Raw genomic sequence first — 19,739 nt, 5'->3', positions numbered from 1 at the left:
AAATTAGAGAACTAACATAGCAGTTCTGGCCCAGCATTGGCTGCATAAAGAGCACCAGAAAGGAAGGATTTGTGTTATTACAATGAAAGACCCATAAGCCAATATGAATTAAAGAGAAATATATGACAAACATATTTAAGGTATGTAGCAATAGGTAGTTGTTAGTTTGTTTTGAGAGTGCATACGAGCTAAGATCATTTGCATACAGACAATAGAAGAAGTACAGTGAGATGTGGGTATTCATCACACAAGGATGATGTCAGTTCTGATTTCCCATCAATGACCATGTCATTAGAGATGAAGCAGAAGCTCAGATCAGTGAAGTGCAGGGAAGGACACTTTCTATGTCTTTTTTAAAAAGAATCATCCTAATATTTACCTTAACTGATTTGAGGAAACCATGGAAAATCTAAATCCAGGTGACTGGATGGGGAATTGAACTCTACTGTCTATGCATATAAGTCCACTGAAAGTCAGTATACAGACCTGTTGTGTGGAATGGCTGAGTTCAAGATAAAATTGGGAAGACAATTTTCACTCATTTCAAAGAGGAGGAATGTTTTTTCTCTACAGTTTATTGATGTTTTACAAATTTCAACATGCTGTCTGCAGTAAGGGCCTCAAAACATGTCTTTTCATTTGTTGCAAACATTTGAGGAACAACTTTTAATCAAATGAAGATTAACTCTTAAACCCCTAATGGTATGGCATGTAGATTTCATGAAGATAATCATGTTTATGTCTGAGTGTTTGCTTTTAAGGAGTCTACTAATAGTTGTGAATGGTGAAAACTACTCAACTACCTTCAATTCTCAATGTACATCAATGTGTATTGATGACTGAATCCATAAATTACATTAGTTACAACTGCTATGAACCCTTACATGAAATTAGTGTTGTGTGTGGATATATTGTGGCCACACTTGGCCCTTAATGATTTCAATGTAAACACACTACATAAAGGACATTATTGTGATATTTATAGAGGTTCAATATTAGCTATATCAAGGTGGAGACCCATATAATACACCATCTCAAACAATACATAGGTGTATGTACTCATTCATGAATTAGTTTTAATCCTATACTGCAGCTCGTTACTGTATTCTTCTCTTTCAATTTTTAAAGTTATGTCAGAGGTTTTTTAAGGGGGAGGGGGGAAGGAAGGAGGGAAGTTTTGAAATTCTATGGTCTGTGCCGATGTGATCAAATACCCTGTTAAGTTCATTGGGGATGATGGCAAGGTAGTTTTCCTTGTTTAGTTCTGCTAAAAAATAATTAGTGGGATACATTATGGATTATCTGCACAAAAATAATTACAAAAACAGAGCTGCAAGTCTACTGACAAGTTAATGAGTGAGAAGAGGGCTTGTATTCTAACACAATATGCTGCTTGATAAATGTTTGAAATGACTAAAAGAAGTGAGATTAGTCTGTAATTAGGATTAATTTTTTCAAGCTAGTGTTAAGGGTTGGTAACACAACTGCATTTTCCAGTCTTCCAGTCTTAAGCTTAATGCAATAATGAATTACAAAGGTGACGGTACCAAATCCTTTGCTATGTGCACTTTTGTATTCAAAACAATGACAACTTTCAAGCAGTACAAAGATATTTGGAATTTGTTTTGAGGTTTCAGTTTTCAGATTACATGCAAAGGCTGCCTAAGTAGCCTAAGGCATCTGAATTTGAGAATTTATTTTCAATCAATAAACAGTTTAGTCTAATAAATTAAACTATTAGCAATGACTATGCTACTGTTACATCAGCAGTCCAATATATACATTATGATTAAGGCAACCCATATGAACAGTCATACACAAGGCTATAAAATTATAAAAACAATTTTCTTGGTTATTGTAATTTGCCTAAATTTGGAGTTCAATTCTGTGTTCCAGCATAAAAAAACTGTTGAAACTATTGGCAGACATAAATCAGGAAATTAGGGACATGTTAACATCCAAAAATAAATTATAATAACAAAAACAATCAATGTTTGAGAATATAATATAACTGGATAGATAAAAAATCTGCTCACCAAGCAGTCGTAGAATACACACATAAAAGAAGGTTATAATCAGGCAAGCTTTTGGAGCCAGTGGCTCCTTCTTCAGACAGAAGGGTTGAAGGGGAAGGAAGAGGGGTGAAGGAAAAGGACTGGAAAGGTGTAGGAAAAAGGGTAGATTTTGGAAAAGTCATCCAGAACCACAGGTCAGAGGAGACTTACCGCACTGGATTAGAAGGAAAGACTGATTGTTTGGGTCTGCACTGGATGAGATTTGAAAACCTGAGATTTTAAAGGTGTAACACAGGGTAATATTCAAGACAGAGATTACTGCTAAAATATCCGGTAAGAGTTAATAAGAGTGAAAAGCTAGGTGCATTGTACATAACCGAGGTGGGAAGGGGACAGTGAACAATAGCAAGGTAAGAAAATGAAAGATATAGAAAACAAAAATGGAGTGAAGAAAGGAGTAGTTGCTATAAAGAGATGTTGAAACAGAAGAAATTCATGTAAATTAAGGCCAGGTGGGTGACAAGAACCAAGGACATGTTGTAGCTATGAGAAACCAGTGTCTGGAGGAAGAATCCAGATGGTGCATGTGGTGAAACAGGCCCTTAGGTCACAACTGTCATGTTGTAGAGCATGCTCTGCAACAGGATATTGTGTGTTGCTCGTATACACCATCTGCCTATGGCCATTCATTCTAACTGATAATTTAGTGGTAGCCATGCTGATGTAGAAGGTCAAACAGTGTTTACATAACAGCTGGTATACGACATGTCGTTTCACAGGTTTTGCCAGTTACAGGGCTGGTGTAGGTGGTGGTAGGATGGTGTATAGGGAAAGTCTTGCATCAGGGATGGCCACAGAGGCAGGAGCTGTAGGGTAGGGAGATGGGTGCAAGAAAGAGCATAGGGTCTGACAAGAATTTTGTGGACATTGGGACAGTGACAAAAAGCTATTCTAGGTATGGTGGGCAAAATCTCAGACAGGATGGATCTCATTACAGGGCATGATTTTAGGAAGTCATGGCCTTGTCAAAGTAGCTGATTAATACATTCCAAACCAGGATAATATTGAGTGACCAGTGGCGTGCTTTGAAGTTGTTTTTTGGAGGAATCAGCAGTACCAGGATTGGATATGATGGCCTGGGAAATATGTTTTTGAACTAGCCTGGTGGGGTAATTAAGTCCAGTGAAGGCTGAGGTGATAATGGTGATGTATTGCAGTAAAGAGTCTGCATCTGAGCAAATACATTTCCGCCAAATGCCAACACTGTATGGGAGCGAACATTTCATATGGAAAGGATGGCAACTGTCTAAATATAAGTACTGTTGTTTGGTAGTAGGTTTTATGTGGATAGAAGTGTGTATCTGACCTTCTGTGATGATGAGATCAATATCAAGAAAATTGGCATGGGATTCAGAATAGGACAATGTGAAATTTAACTTGGAGAATATATTCAGAGATTGCAGGAATTTTAACAGGTCAGCCGCACCATGAGTCCGTATGGTAAAGACGTCATCATCGTACTAAGCCAAACCAGGGGCTGAAGACATGGATCCCAGGAAATCCCTGTCCAAGCAACCCATGAAAAGGTTGGCATAGGAAGGAGCCATCCTGGATCCCATGGCTGTACCCCTGATCTGTTTGTATGTCTGCCTCTCAAAGGTGAAGTAGTCATTGGTAAGTATAAAGTTGATTAAGGTGAGTAGGAAGGATGTCACTGGTCTGGAATCAGGTGGTTGCTGACTGAGAAAATGTTCAGCAGCAGACAGGCCATGCATGTGGAGGATGTTGGTGTAGAGGTAGGTGGCAACAATGGTGACAAACAAGGTGTGTGGTGGGAGTGGTGCGGGCACTTATTTCAGATAATCTAGGAAATGGTTAGTATCTTTATATAGGAGGGAAGTCTTTGTACTTAGGTTGCAGGTGCTGATCAACTAAGGCAGATATATGTTCAGTGGGTGCTTTGAAGTCAGCAACTATAGGATGGCCAACATGATTGTGTTTGTGGATATTAGGAAGAAGGTAAAAGGAGGGGGTGTGTGGATTGTGTGGGGTGAGAAGTTCTGTGTATTGAGGTGTTAGTACTTGTGAGGAACCTGAGGTTTTAAGGAGGGACTGCAGGTCAGTTTGAATCACAGGGATGGGATGCTGATGACAGAGGCTGTATGTAGAGATGTCAGACAGCTGGCATAGATCTTCACTGTCATACTTCTTTCAGTCAAGTACCAAAGTGGTAGATTCTTCATCTGCTGGGAGGATAAAGATGGAGTCTTCAGCTTTTAGGGAATGTAGAGTCTGATTTTCTGCAGAGGACAGGTTAGGGTCATGTTGTAGGGATGTAAGGAAGGGTTGTGAAGCAATGTCGGATGTGAGGAGGGCTTGGAAGGGATGATTTTGAGGTAGTGTCCTACATTAGTTTTTACATACATTGAATGTAATTTATTGTGGTAGAATCCCTGGTTGAATACAAGTAATGAAAGGAGTAAAAGTAACAACCCACCAAATAACTGAGCTAGCTCTCTCTCTCTCTCTCTCTCTCTCTCTCTCTCTCTCTCTCTCTCTCTGTGTGTGTGTGTGTGTGTGTGTGTGTGTAAATCTTCCTCATAAGCCAGTCCCTCTTAGCAGCTGATCATAAATATGCAGCATAGTGTGGTGGGTTGCCGGCCTGCTGCAGAAAACAGTCTTCCTCCATGTAAAAGAAGTTGTATTGCATAAATAAATAAATAAATTCACACAGCACCATTTCTTCCTTTGAGGATGACCTCAGAATTCCTCTACAACATTGTTACCCCTTGAAGATTAGCTGCTTCCATTACCATAATGTGGACATTTTCAGTGGTACAGCACACACAAATGTGACTGTGTATGTTGCATTTAACTTAGAAATTGCCTCAATATACCAGACAATTGAAGCAGAAAACAGTTTCTGTTATGGAACATGCCACTAATAAAATAGGATACATCTTTCTACCTCACTTTGATGAAATCAGGGCAAGTAGGGCTGCCACTTCAGTGCATTAAAATGTAATGGATATTTTATTAATTGACACCTGACTCATACCAACAGAATTATTTCACATGCTTGCTGACACTCAACTTACCTTGCACACATTCAAGTACAAACTGTTAAATTTTATTGTATCCTCTGGTACTAACATCTTACAGTTCTAAGAATGTGAAATTTATTCTACGGCATTTTGTGCTCTGAAATGACTCCCAGTACCTTAAAAGTCATAAAGTACAGTTTTTGATTTCATTTTACTTCAGTAAACATGATTTTAATGTGTTTCTGTATACACAAAGTTTGGGTATCTATTTACTTTTAACACTGCATTCTATATACATTGAAACTATTTAATGTACTTCATACATAAATGCTATCTTTCTGTCTACCAGTACCATATAATCTCTTTTATAACAAATATTAAGTGGTATGCTATTTAAAATCTTAACACACCAAACAGTTTTTTTATGGCCTCTCTCTTAACATTAAAAAAAAAAAAATGCAACGTATCAAATTCTACATGTTAAAGTGAACCCCAGCAATAAATATTTTTGCTTGAGAAAAAGTTATTGAATAAGGCATGATCTTCAAAATTTTTGGGTATGCATACTTTTTTATGAAATTAAATAGGTAAAAAACATATTTCAGAGCTTCTTTGACAGAAACAAACCAGTAAGTTAACATACTTTGTTTATTTTCATTCAGTGATGTTATATGGAATTCTTGGGTGAATAAAGTTTTCACTGATATAAGTAATACATACACTTCTGCCACTGTGCATTGAAAGCTTTCTCAGAAAAATCTTTCTGGGTGTACTTCTATGTCATTTTCTAAAACACTTAAAATACTAAAATGTTTTTCAGTATTTTAAACAAACAATGAAGGGTTTAAAAATGTTTGAATGTGTGAGAATTCCTAAGGGACCAAACTGCTGAGGTCATCAGTCCCTAGACTTACACACTACTTAAACTGACTTATGCTAAGAATAGCACTCACAGCCATGCTGAAAGTAGGACTTGAACCTCCAGCAGGAGGGGCCACGCAATCCGTGACATGGCACCTAAAACCATGCAGCCACTTCGTGTTACAGGAAGAGTTTAACAAAATTTATTGCATAGTCATTAAAATAAGGAAAGGTAGTGCCTGTGCTATTAATGGAGATACACAAGGCACAGTTAATCCTATAGTTAAGAAAATTGGAGAGCTATGACAATTATGCCTACGAAGGGCACGAAGTAATAACAAAAATGACAGTAAACAATTAATATCTGCCTAGATTGTATACAGATCACAAATTAGGGCATAAATTATGTTGCTACCAAGGCTCTATTCTGTGATGAATATGCTTCATTTACAAAGTACGAAAACATTCATGATTGCTGTATTTCTTTAAGAAAATTATTTATTTCTTAACACAATCATATTTAAATTTTTTGTCATATAGTCCCTATCAAACTGTCATCTTCAGGTCAATATGCATCATGTGGTCTTAAACTTGTTTGGTAACCTGAATTGTCACTATGATCATTTAATTTGTTGTTGGATGCCATGAATTGTCACTATCTTCATTTAATTTGTTTATAGATGAGAAAAGAAAAATACTAAGAAAATAAATGTCTATTCCCTAAAGGGCCTATCTCTCAGACTCTCTCTCAGTCTATTGTTGCATATGGCATACTAGTACTGTTTTACTTGACATACATACATTAACAGATTTCTGTAATACAATAAAATTTCTCATAAACTATGAAAAATACATTAATCTATTATTCACAATGTTCATAGTTTTCAGCAGTGGGAAGACAGTGGGCCATGTGGAGACAATTTAGAAGAAATGAGGATGGGAAAAGTAGTATTTGCCAGATTTTCATATTTAGGATTTGATTATGAATTTAAGTGGAAAAAAACAGATTTACAGCACATCACATAATATTTGTTATGAAAGAGGTTAATTAATTAATGACATCTTCCATGGATCACTTGCACAGTGTATTGTAGTAACACAAAATGAGTAAATTTATAGTATATTAATTTAATCTGTGTATAAATATGGTTATAGGCTGACTATTTATTGTTATGTTCATAAGTAATATTTGGCTTAATAATAGAAGTATGTATGTACTGGTAATACTTTTGCACTAAATGCACCAAAATTTTATAAATCAAGATTCTTTCGCAGAATACAAGAAGTTACCCGGAAAGAACTATCTAATACATTGTTGTAAATATAGGTTTGATATATGTCACACATTTAATATTAGTGGATAAGTGACAGAACATTTTGGTAACAGCATTATTCCCCATTTCTGAGGTAAAGCCAGTTTTATTGAAGAGTAATGATAGTAATTTGTTCTTCTAGTGTTGTAATTGTGGATGTCATTATTTTCTCTGAACTTGAATGGATTATTCACGACAAATTTCATAGCTCCTCAATCTCTTGCCTACCAGATGAAGTCAACATATGGTATTTCTTAAAATAAAATGTGTCAATTTCCCATAAATTTGTAGTCTTGATCACACAGCTAGTTTCAGTCCAGCAACAAATCATTATGAATTGTCTCCAGGAATGGAAATATGTGATCCAAACAGTAAAAGTATACGAAAAATACCATAGTGTTGCATTCCAGTTTTAAAAAAAAAATGGAAACATGTATGGCATGCAGTTTCATAGGCTCTATTATATGAATGTGACGTTCTTGGCATAAACACTTAAGATTAATTTTTGTACCACTTTCTATTTTACATTGCAGTCCACAAACAATATTATAATCATATATGTTGCTCTTGTGATTTACACACCTATATGGGCACATTCTTTTATTCTGTATTTCATTATGCTCCCATGAAAGTAGTATTACTTACATATAATACTTAATAATGCATATTTTGGCTGTATGTCATCTTCTCAAAAATCAAATAATGTGTATGTGTATGCCACATGCATTTTTTTTTCTTAATTTGTTATATAACTTTGTAGTTTTGTTCTTGCTACACTGTTACTCATTGGAACAAATAATTCTGCCCCACAGACACTTGGGAATGTAAGTAAAATTACAGTGTATTTGTTCACATTTGCTGTGCTATTAGCAGTGAGTGTCCATGAACTCATGAAATTTGACTACAAAACTATCACTCAATTCCTTCATAAATTTTGTTTCTCAGCTAAACTGGTTTTGACTCTGCAGTCATTTTCAATAGTCCATAATGTTTCTAGGTCAATATGTGTGTCAGAAGGTGGTAGGAGTGAGCATCTCCTCAAGCCCCCTTCTAGAGAACTGCTGATGTTGATGATGATGATGATGGGAAAAGAGAATGGTTGTGTGTTGAGGAGGTGGAGGCATAGGATGGTAGAAGGTCAGGGAGGATCATATCTGTGTGGGTTCCACATCACTGCTTACCTGTGAGATGCTTCTAAGTCTTGGTAATTTATATTAACACTGATAAAGGAACAAAAAAATTGGTGATATGTGCATTCATGGTTTACGAACAGACTTAAAACATGTAGCTCTTCATGTTCCATAAGACTACATTTAGTGTACACTGTCTGTTAGGCATGTATTCTGCAAATATTGCAACTGTCTATTAGTCAAATTTTTGGCAGTTGGTTATAAAAAAGTATTAATAATATATAGTTGGAAAGGCTGGAAATATTTTCTACAAATCTCCTTCTAATAAAATACCAATTCTACACTCATATGGTGCAACCTGTTTTATCACACAGTAAATTCTAATGACTGTGATTAGGAGAACATATTAAACTGTAAGTCCCCCTGTAACTGGCAGAGTAAGTCAAATGAAAGCAAGGGTAAGAACAACCACTGGGTTGAAGATCCTCTGCTTTAACTTCTAATGACCAAATGATTTCCAGGGTATGAAGTATGCTTGTATTTGCCTCTTGGCATAAAATTCTGTGACTTGATATTAGAAGATCATACATCAAACTTTATTAGAAACAGAGTTCAAGTGCATCATGTGTATTTTTATATCTCATATTTATGTATAGTGGGCCAATGTCTCAAAAAATAACAAAAGACTGGTGAAGCTTTATTTATAAAAGTCCCCATACAGTTGCATTTATTCAGATAAATCTAAAAGCGGCAATTAGGAATTTTCCCAGACTATTACTTTGACATTGATTGCAGAAAGAACGAATTTCAACAGTGGGCTTTTATCAAAATAACTGCCCTGAACAAGTGAAACAGTGTCTTCAGTTGAAATTTTAATCAGCCCTACAGCAGATTTGTTGCTGGTGCAGAGTGAAGTGCAGTCTCATAGTCAAGAGAGATCATATCTTACTGTGGTAATAATCAGTCAAATGAACACAACATAATACATGATTGCATTTATGAGCCATTAATGTGCCATGAAGTAAGTTTACTACACTACTGGCCATTAAAATTGCTGCACCATGAAGATGACATGCTACAGATACGAAATTTAACCGACAGGAAGAAGATGCTGTGATATGCAAATGACTAGCTTTTCAGAGCATTCACACAAGGTTGGTGCCGGTGGTGACACCAACAACGTGCTGACATGAGGAAAGTTTCCAACCAATTTCTCATACACAAACAGTAGTTAACTGGCATTGCCTGGTGAAACATTGTTGTGATGCCTCGTGTAAGGAGGAGGAATGCGTACCATCATGTTTCAGACTTTGATAAAGGTCAGATTGTAGCATATCGTGATTGCGGTTTATCGTATCGTGACATTGCTGCTCGCGTTGGTCAAGATCCAATGACTGTTAGCAGAATATGGAATCAGTGGGTTCAGGAGGGTAATACAGAATGCCGTGCTGGATCCCAACGGCCTCATATCACTAGCAGTCGAGATGACAGGCATCTTATCCACATGGCAGTAACGGATCGTGCAGCCACGTCTCGATCGCTGAGTCAACAGATGGGGACGTTTTCAAGACAACAACCATCTGCATGAACAGTTCGACAATGTTTGCAGAAGCATGGATTATCAGCTCAGAGACTATGGCTGTGGTTACCCTTGACACTGCATCACAGACAGGAGCGCCTGTGATGGTGTACTCAACGACAAACCTGGGTGCACGAATGGCAAAACATCATTTTTTTGGATGAATCCAGGTTCTGTTTACAGCATCATGATGGTCGCATCCGTGTTTTGCGACATCGCAGTGAACACACATTGGAAGCATGTATTCGTCATCGCCATACTGGCGTATCACCCAGTGTGATGGTATGGGGGTGCCATTGGTTACACATCTCGGTCACCTCTTGTTCACATTGACGGCACTTTGAACAGTGGACGTTACATTTCAGATGTGTTACGACCCGTGGCTCTACCCTTCATTCGATCCCTGCGAAACCCTACATTTCAGCAGGATAATGCAAATGTATTATACTATAACTGATATGTGATTACATTTTCACGCAATTTGGGTGCATAGATACTGAGAAATCAGTACCCAGAACAACCACCTCTGGCCGTAATAATGGCCTTGATACGCTTGGGCTTTGAGTCAAACAGCGCTTGGATGGCATGTACAGGTACAGCTGCCCATGCAGCTTCAACATGATACCACAGTTCATCAAGAGTAGTGACTGGCGTATTGTGATGAGCCAGTTGTTCGGCCACCATTGACCAGACATTTTCAATTGGTGAGAGATCTGGAGAATGTTCTGACCAGGGCAGCAGTCAAACATGTTCTGTATCCAGAAAGTCCCTGTACAGGACCTGCAACTTGCGGTCGTGCATTATCCTGCTGAAATGTAGGGTTTCGCAGAGATCGAATGAAGGGTAGAGCCACGGGTCGTAACACATCTGAAATGTAATGTCCACTGTTCAAAGTGCCATCAATGAGAACAAGAGGTGACTGAGATGTGTAACCAATGGCACCCCATGCCATCACACCGGGTGATACGCCAGTATGGCCATGACAAATACATGCTTCCAATGTGTGTTCACCGTGATGTCGCAAAACACGGATGCGACCATAATGATGCTGTAAACAGAACCTGGATTCATCCGAAAAAATGACGTTTTGCCATTTGTACACCCAGGTTCGTCGTTTAGTACACCATCACAGGCGCTCCTGTCTGTGGTCTCCAAGCTGATAGTCCATGCTGCTGCAAACGTTGTCGAACTGTTCGTGCAGATGGTTGTTGTCTTACAAACATCCCCATCTGTTGACTCAGGGATCGAGACGTGGCTGCATGATCCGTTACTGCCATGTGGATAAGATGCCTGTCATCTCGACTGCTAGGGGTACGAGGCCATTGGGATCCAGCACAGCATTCCGTATTACCCTCCTGAACCCACCGATTCCATGTTCTGCTAACAGTCATTGGATCTTGACCAACGCAAGCAGCAATGTCGCGATACGATAAACCGCATACACAATAGGCTACAGTCAGACCTTTATCAAAGTCAGAAACGTGATGGTATGTATTTCTCCTCATTACACGAGGCATCACAACAACGTTTCACCAGGCAACACTGGTCAACTGCTGTTTGAACAAAATAAAGAGTGAAGACAAATTAGAAAATTGTCTCAGTAGGTAAACAGTATGATAATAGTTACATTTCTGTGGTCCACTCTTCATCACCTTAATTTGGAAAGTTGATATAATGCCAGAATCTGGTACAACACTTTCCAGCTATGAATACATTCTACACCATGTTTCAACTTCATTGTTTAACATCTTAGAATCTTCAAATATTATTGTATACCACTCTCTTCACTACTAATACTAATACCTATAAGTTTCCCCGATGTGGCTTGTAGGTATTGTAGTAACATTACAGGCACAGATTATAGTACTCCAAGATTTGTTAAGAATCTGCAAGTGTTGGACCATATTACAAGTAGACTTTACTCTCTCTACAGATAACAAATTGCTACAGTTGTTAGAATGACCTTAAATTTCTTTCTTTATTGACCTATTCAAATGGATTTTATGATATAGTCATTATCAACTCTTGACACACAGCATTTTAGGCACAAATGCAGTAATAAATCTATTTCCTTTTGAGTATAATCAATTATTATCCCAGTAACCAATTCTGTTAGAGGGTGCAACAAATTATGGTAAAATAAATTATGCAGCACACAAGTGCAAGTAGATAATTAACTAAGTCATGTGTTTTAAAATATGTTGCAATAAGAGCAACAGGACCAGTTTCAGTAAATTCTTCAAGTGAGTACAGCTTCACAGAAATTCCTTTTTAAGTTTACGCCCATAATATTTGAAATCTATTCAAAAACTGCTAGTAAAGAGTGAGTTCATCACTATACACTTTTAAAACTTCTGAGAGGGGCCAAATTCTCACTCAAGCACTGTTCCATAGCAATAAATGTCATATGTCCCAAACCCCATGTCATACAATGATATAATTTTGCAGGTACATTCAGTAGTATATGTGTATACTATCTGCAAAATTTGGTATCAATAGAGTTTGCAGTAAAGAAGTCATAAATTAAAATGTGATGTCTCTGAGACTCAGCTCTGTCTTGAAAATGTTAAAGTGCTTCTTATGAAATGAGAGTGGCGTGATAATTCTTCATTCCTAAAAACAAAAATTAAATTCTGTAGGTGAAATACTTGATTTCATGATAAGCAGTAAATTAATATCTAACTTGAACACCACATTGATATCTTCTGCAGAAAATTAATTCTAGTTTTCCTCCTAAACTTACTGTTCACTCTTCATACACTTAAAACATCTTTTGCTGTGTTCTCTCAAACTGCAGTTTTTTTGTTTGTTACTGTACAAATGAAAGCTGTGATGTTATTATTCAAAGATAAAAGTAAACACTTACTCATATCTTTATAAAGAATGCCATAACACTGAACAGCAATTCACTTACTCTTTAACTAGGTTTTTGGCTATCAACATAAACATGGACATGACTTGAGATACACACAACCCTGACACTACGAATAAAAACTATGTTTACTCAGACACTGTATTCAAAGAAGGAGACACATAATGGGATACAATTGTTTAACAAGCAGACAGCAGACTTCATGGCAGAAGACTGCAAGCACACACTCAATAATAAATCAAGGATACACCTTATGAACTAGCTACTATATAGAAATAACTGCACTTCTGAAATCTGTAATTTGGTATTATTGAATTGCAGCAATGAAGTGTATAATATAATCTCTCTCTCTATTTATCCTCCCCCCATCTAAAAAAATACCAAGACCTTCTTACTGTACATGCTAGTACAGTTAGCATTTTTTATTAATATAAGATATTAGCAGCATTCGATTACAACACTAGAAAAAAACTTGCAGGTATGAACACTTATAGAATATGTTTAGCTACCAAGACATTCCACATCCCAAAAAGCTGTCCTTTGCATGGGGATCTATGGAGCACCTGCATGTTCCTAACACCAGTTCCTACACATTATGAGTGTTTATTTTGATGAACTTATAATGTAGGATAATTACATAATGTATATCACAACATCTACTATTACTATCTCCCATGTGTCAGTTAGTTATCAGTCCAACCTTTGCTCTTTCTCTCTCTTACTTCTTTTTTACTCTATATAATATCAGCAAGGAACTCATAATAATTATCTCATCATTTTTTGATTGTACTGCACCAACCAACTTTCTTTGCTCATCCTCTCTTTGTGTCTCAAGTAATAACATTTAGATCTTCTAATTTAAATTTCTTCAGATTCAAAATTCTCTTCACAGATTGTATATAGAAATGAAGACCATGGACAAATGAGAAATTATAGACAAAAATACCTGCTTCATATTAATAAAACTGTATTTCAGGATTTCAAGTTTGAATGAAGATGATTCTTTGCAATACATCTGTTGAGACTGACTTTATAAAATATTGAAATCAGCTGAAAGGACAAGTGGAATATTTCAGTGTAAGACATATTTGGTATGCACAACTGAACTTCTCCTGACAGTGGGCCAGAAAAACTTTTTTCTCAAAAGTATATATCGTAAAATGCATATGCACTATTCTCATGCACTTTTTTACACTTCTTAACCACTGCTCCTGAATAAATATTGATAATACATTTTACTTGTTGCTAATCTTGCATTTACATTTATATGTATGTAGTGCTGGTTATATTTGCTATCTGTTTTCTAAATTTAAATAATTTGCATTCCTGTACTGTTAATTACAAATTTATTTGCATTTTATGCAGCATTGTGAAGTCTTATAAACACATCAGATATCATAGAAAATTCAACAAAATGCATTATTTATGCCAAGTAGTAAATTCAAGATGTATTTAGAAAATGAAATTTATTAGACGCAGTGATTAAATGAGAATTGGTTTTGTACTAGTATGGATAATTAGCAAGGTAAGAGTTTCATTTTATAACTGAAAGCACTGAATAAATTCCTTGAAGATGAACTCTCAATTACAACTTTCAAAATAAGAGCAACATACTCCTTTTATAGTTAGAACTGACATACAGGTAACATTTACAGTTATGAAGATCAGCACTGTATTTTCAATATTTCTGCATTCCTTTGACAGAGGAAGATTTAAACAAGGTGAAATAACAATTTCAAATGCTAAATAATGCCTACCTGCTTTGAAGTATAGCTTGAGTTTCTTAAGGCCCTCGGTGTACCTAATTACATTACTCAAAATTAAGTTCTACTAACTTTATTTGCATCTAACCAAATAACGTTCAATGGAAGGGAGTGTTTGTTAGCTTATTTAGAAGCAGTGTGCCACATGACAGCAATGTGCAAGCATCTGCAAACTAATTCAAAAATATGTGCTGCTACATACATTACATAGAATAAGTAACTGTGAGTATCAAGTGCGTAAGTTAGCAATGATGGTAAATTATTTCATAAGACAATACTTCTCCAAATTAACATTTTACTTTCTTTATCCACCCCATGTTTAATAATGCTAATGCAATGAAAGCCAGTACTAACATGTAATACAGTGCCGGAGATAAAACTGTTTGCAGAGCCTTATGAAGTGTGAAAAAAGTATAGTGTTTGTTAAAATTGGGTTTACAGTTTCTTAAATAAAAGGAAATTAATTAAAATTTTGAAAGACTCAAGGAAATGAGAAACCTTGAACATAATAACTCAATGCCGAGAGATGATTTCTGCACAAACTTTCTTACTGTTTGAAGCTATATAATAATACTTTTCCAGAAAATTATTACAAATAGTGTCCTGCCCAGAAAGATATGAAGTTAATGTGGCCAAGATGTAAAAATAAAATGTTCATGTCCAGTATTTAATCTGATACCAAATTTTGCAAATGAGCCTAATAGTTTCTGCACTCTCAATACTGTTTTTCTCTTATGGTCAACACATTCTCAAGTTATTTGTATAAATAAGAGTGCTTTACTTTAATGAGGGAAACTGTTTGGAACAGTTTATATGCTGTCATTGTTAACCCTATCAAATCTTCATATAATTAAGCCAATTTGTACAGTACATTTTACACTTAAATTTCTAATAAATGTGTTTGGATAAAATTCTTGTCAGCATAGTTGTGTCAACTTACTGAGTTTAGGGGTTGATCCAAATGGTGCCATTAAAGCTGAAGATGCTGCTATTGGTCCTGTTGACAATAAACCCACAGTAGTTGAAACAAGTGGATCCCCAGTTACACCAGACAGAGAATTGAGGAGACCACTTATAGAATATCCACAGTTGCTGCTTGATGTTCGTAACGTCTGAAGTTCAGTCATATCTACTAACGGTTTTAATTCCATATCGTCTTGTGACATCACTTGCTATTCTATGTATTTGTACACCATTATATGCATCACAAAATATGTACATATGTTGTTGTTTCTTAAATAGAAAATCATTCTTGTTTATGAATAAATAATCATGTTCAATATATTAAACTTCACTATGTCTGCTTTAAGTTCACTGCCACCACAGATAGAGGAATGTCACATAGTACAGATGCTGTTATTTCTTACTTGAAGTTAACTGATGTTACAGCCCTCAGCCTTTTCTTATGCTTCCAACTGTGTGTTTTTGTTGGAGTGAGAAAATAAGAAAGAGAGGGTAGGGACGGACAGAAAGAAAGAAAAGAGAGTGAGGGAGTTAAAAGGTAGGGGTAAGAAGGAGAGTTTGCAAGGTGGGAAGGGAAGTTAATATTATTGACTACACTGCGCAGACGTGTTGCTTGTCAAACAGAATGGATTTGAAGCCATATGAATGTCTTCCTCCATTTCACATTTGTAAGCCTGACCTTTTCTTTCATATTTTCCCACAGTTAGAAGCACACAGCCACCTAATAAAATATTCCCACCTCACATTAAAACAGTCAATGAAGCTGAGAGACTTCATAAAAATTAATTCGAGATAAATAGGACACGTGTTGTTCTCTCTGATAATAAAAAATGCCTTATGCACAAAAGATCACCATGAGGAAGATAATTCTGGGATAGCTTTTGATTATCTTAACTCATGACTTTGTTAGTATGATGCCTAAATTTTATCACAACAAAGAACAAGTTCTGTTCACACAATACAGTGCTTTTGAAATATTCTAAAAAATAAAATTTGTGAGAACATAGTTTAAAAAAAAATAGCAATATTTACTAATGCTTCATTTACAGTGTTCCACATTAATCCTGAAACAGATATAAAACACTGTACTGTTATTGCACCTAACACATGAACTGTTTATCACTGAAGTGCACTGATACAATTACTTCAGAACAAATGTAAAAGTTCTACATGCTGCACAAAATGTTTGCAGAACTGCTGTATTAACCTGAATGTGCATGTTCACAGTGCCTCTCTCAATGTTCATTTCAATGGTGCTAAGCACCTGCAGGGCTTCCCCCTTAGCAGACCCTCAACCTTCGAAATTCCTGCCCCCTTCTGAATAGCCAAGCATGGATTGTATGTCATAAGGCTTCCCTGAACTGAGCCTTTATTTGGAGGAGAGCTTTAATTTCTCTTGCTGGTGACTGCGTAACTTTTCTGTTGCATGTGATAAATAATACCTCCAATTGTCATTACCAGTAACAAAACTTACTGCAGTATTAGATATTTTACTCAAATAATTCTTTTATTTTTTTCTGGAAAACCAGTAGAGTGCTAAAGAAATTTTAAATTTTATAACATAATTAGGTACACTGCAGCAATACTTTTCTTTTAAAACTGTTCTTAAATGACAGTTTCTCACAAAGAATTGTGTTGTTAAAGGATATTTATCTAGCAAGAAAAGTTATTAAAAATAAATAACAAACTAGGCTCTGTTCCAGATTGAAACAAATGTGCAGATATTACATAAAACCAGACAAAAATTTTACACACAGTTCATATTGTTTTAAAGAGGCTAAATGATTCCTTATTACAACATAGAATACAAATTTAAAAATTTCCTGTGTGTAGTGATATTTTAAAAATGATGAAGGTAAAAAATACAGGATTTTGCATGGCAGACTTTTTAAATCTATTTTCTTTCTGATTTATTTAACCCAATCCAAGGTCTTTGCACTGATTTTGTTTTTAGAAAATATGTAGAATGAATGTTAAAGTGCATTTTCTCACAAACCAAGTTATAAACATTTGACTTTTATAAGAATTAAATAACAAAAAGTTGTCACCTGTGCATAGAGGAAATGGAAGACAAAATACACAACAAAAAAATACTGCTGATTTCACATTTATTCATTTACATTATTATATCATTATATCATTATAAAAATGATATAGGATTTGTCATACATTGCCTTACATAGACAATATGACATGAAAAGATTTACAATTATATGTCCATAAATGAAATATTATCACATATAACATGAAACCATATGTGTAACAACATTCATAATATGCTAAATTAGAATAATAGATTAATACAATTTAATTTTCTATGAGCATTTTGGGTCATTATGATGAAGGAAATAAGCTACTGTACATTGAATGCTGGTGATTTAAGTATTCCTTGACACTATAAAAACTCTTGCTAATTAACATTTTTTTAAGTTCTTTTTTGAATATGAGGAATTTTGGTATACTTTTAATTCCCTTTGGTAGTGCACTAGATAAGATTTTTGGCTGATAAAGAACACTTTTTTGACACATATCTTTTGTGTGACTTTCTCTATGAAAGTCGTCTCTATTTCTCATTTTGTAGTGATGAACTTGACTGTTTAACAAAGAATGTTCCTGGTGTGCCTCCATAAAACATATACTTTCATAAATATAGATATATGGTAGAGTCATGATTTGTAGTTCCTTGAAGATTTTTTTACATGATTCTCTGTGTGTCATACCTCTGATTATCCTTATTGTCCTCTTTTGAAGCACAAACAAGTATTTGGCCAAACTGGTATTCCCCCAAAATATGATACCATATCTTAGTGTGATATATATGAGTGCAAAGTATGAACATAACATTGCATACATAACTTATAAAGTAAAGGAAGCATTAAACCATAAATTTACACTGTCTGCATCCAGAAGCAGTACTACTAAAACAGTTACCTTATTTTAATAATGTTACTCAAGCACCAATGTAACAACTGCCATTTTGGTAACATTTATTTCATGAAAGCGTTTGTAAGGTGTAGCTGCAAACAAATTATGCTTCATTGTACATCTGTACACTCATTTACATGCTGTTTCTGATTACTAGCTCCTTATTTTAGATGAAATAGTAAGTGGGGTAGTAGTTACAAAACTAGTTACAGTTGATGCTGTTTAAATTGTAATTAATTACAAGGTGTGGCTAATAAACTATGTCTTGAATTTGTTTTTAACAATATACTTTGAAATTTTATCTTGCTGAAATAAACACATTTAATGAGAATTATGCTTGATGTTTTATCACCACCTATGCTAAGAACTATGAAGAATAAAATTATTGTCAGTTGACCATTTCACATCTCAGTCTGATTCCTATACAGTTGTTTCGGTTTGTCACTTTCACATGATAAAAACTGATTTCACAAGGCCAAAATTTAAAGCTCTAAATTTTAATGCACTGATGAATTCCTTTAAGAATTAAGCACAAATGAAATTAATATTTTCCACCTTATATTTCAATTATTATATTTCATGTGATAAGCTGACTAACATGAAACAATATTCTAATCATATTTCTATATAATATTGCACTTCTTAATGAACAACAAGAGATAGGGTTTATTTCAATGACTGATTATTGCCAAGCAAATAATCTCTGACGTTTACCTTCATGAAAATCTACATTACTTATTTAATTGCCTCTTTAATTCTATATTATCACAAAAAATTCTCAAAACCATTTTGTTGCAACATAATTGTGTGTGAATAGAATTTATATGTTATATCTAATGGCAAACTACAACAGACATTATTAATACAGAATTATATCATTTATGTTTGTAGGATTTGCAATAAGTAAGGAAATATTACAATAGCACATAATGTCCTCTTTAGAGACTGTGAGAACAAAGATAGAGGAAAGTCAGCTCTATTATCCTCAAAGATTCATGCAGATATAACATCTGAAACAGATATTTCTTACTACTGTCATATTTTCTGTCGTGTAACATCATTAAGAGCTACAGTGACTTTCTCAAACATTACAGCGTAGTTAATTATTAAGATACAAGACTAGGAAGTGCAGCAGATGTGGATCAGATTCACAAAATGCATAAAGGATTTAAGCTTTTGAAATGATGAGCAGCCAAGATATAAATTTCAGATAGTTTTTGTATGACTATAAATGGTACATGGGTTGATTCTCTTTAGGCATGTCTATGGTGTAT

General features: G+C 35.2%; 1 protein-coding gene across 1 annotated transcript in view; it reads right to left on the bottom strand.

Annotated features, from left to right (window-relative positions):
• LOC126184625 (homeobox protein aristaless-like) overlaps positions 1 to 16,788 on the bottom strand; it is a 114,500-nt gene extending 97,712 nt beyond the window's left edge. The window contains exon 1 of the mRNA XM_049927092.1: positions 15,518 to 16,788. Coding sequence (XP_049783049.1) covers positions 15,518 to 15,743 — 226 coding nt within the window. The 5' untranslated portion in view covers positions 15,744 to 16,788. The remainder of the gene's footprint in view (positions 1 to 15,517) is intronic.
• Positions 16,789 to 19,739: the final 2,951 nt, after the last annotated feature.

The sequence above is a fragment of the Schistocerca cancellata genome, chromosome 4 (genome assembly GCF_023864275.1).
Source record: "Schistocerca cancellata isolate TAMUIC-IGC-003103 chromosome 4, iqSchCanc2.1, whole genome shotgun sequence".
In the NCBI taxonomy this organism is placed as follows: Eukaryota; Metazoa; Arthropoda; class Insecta; order Orthoptera; family Acrididae; genus Schistocerca; species Schistocerca cancellata.
This window is presented reverse-complemented; position numbering and strand designations above follow the sequence as displayed.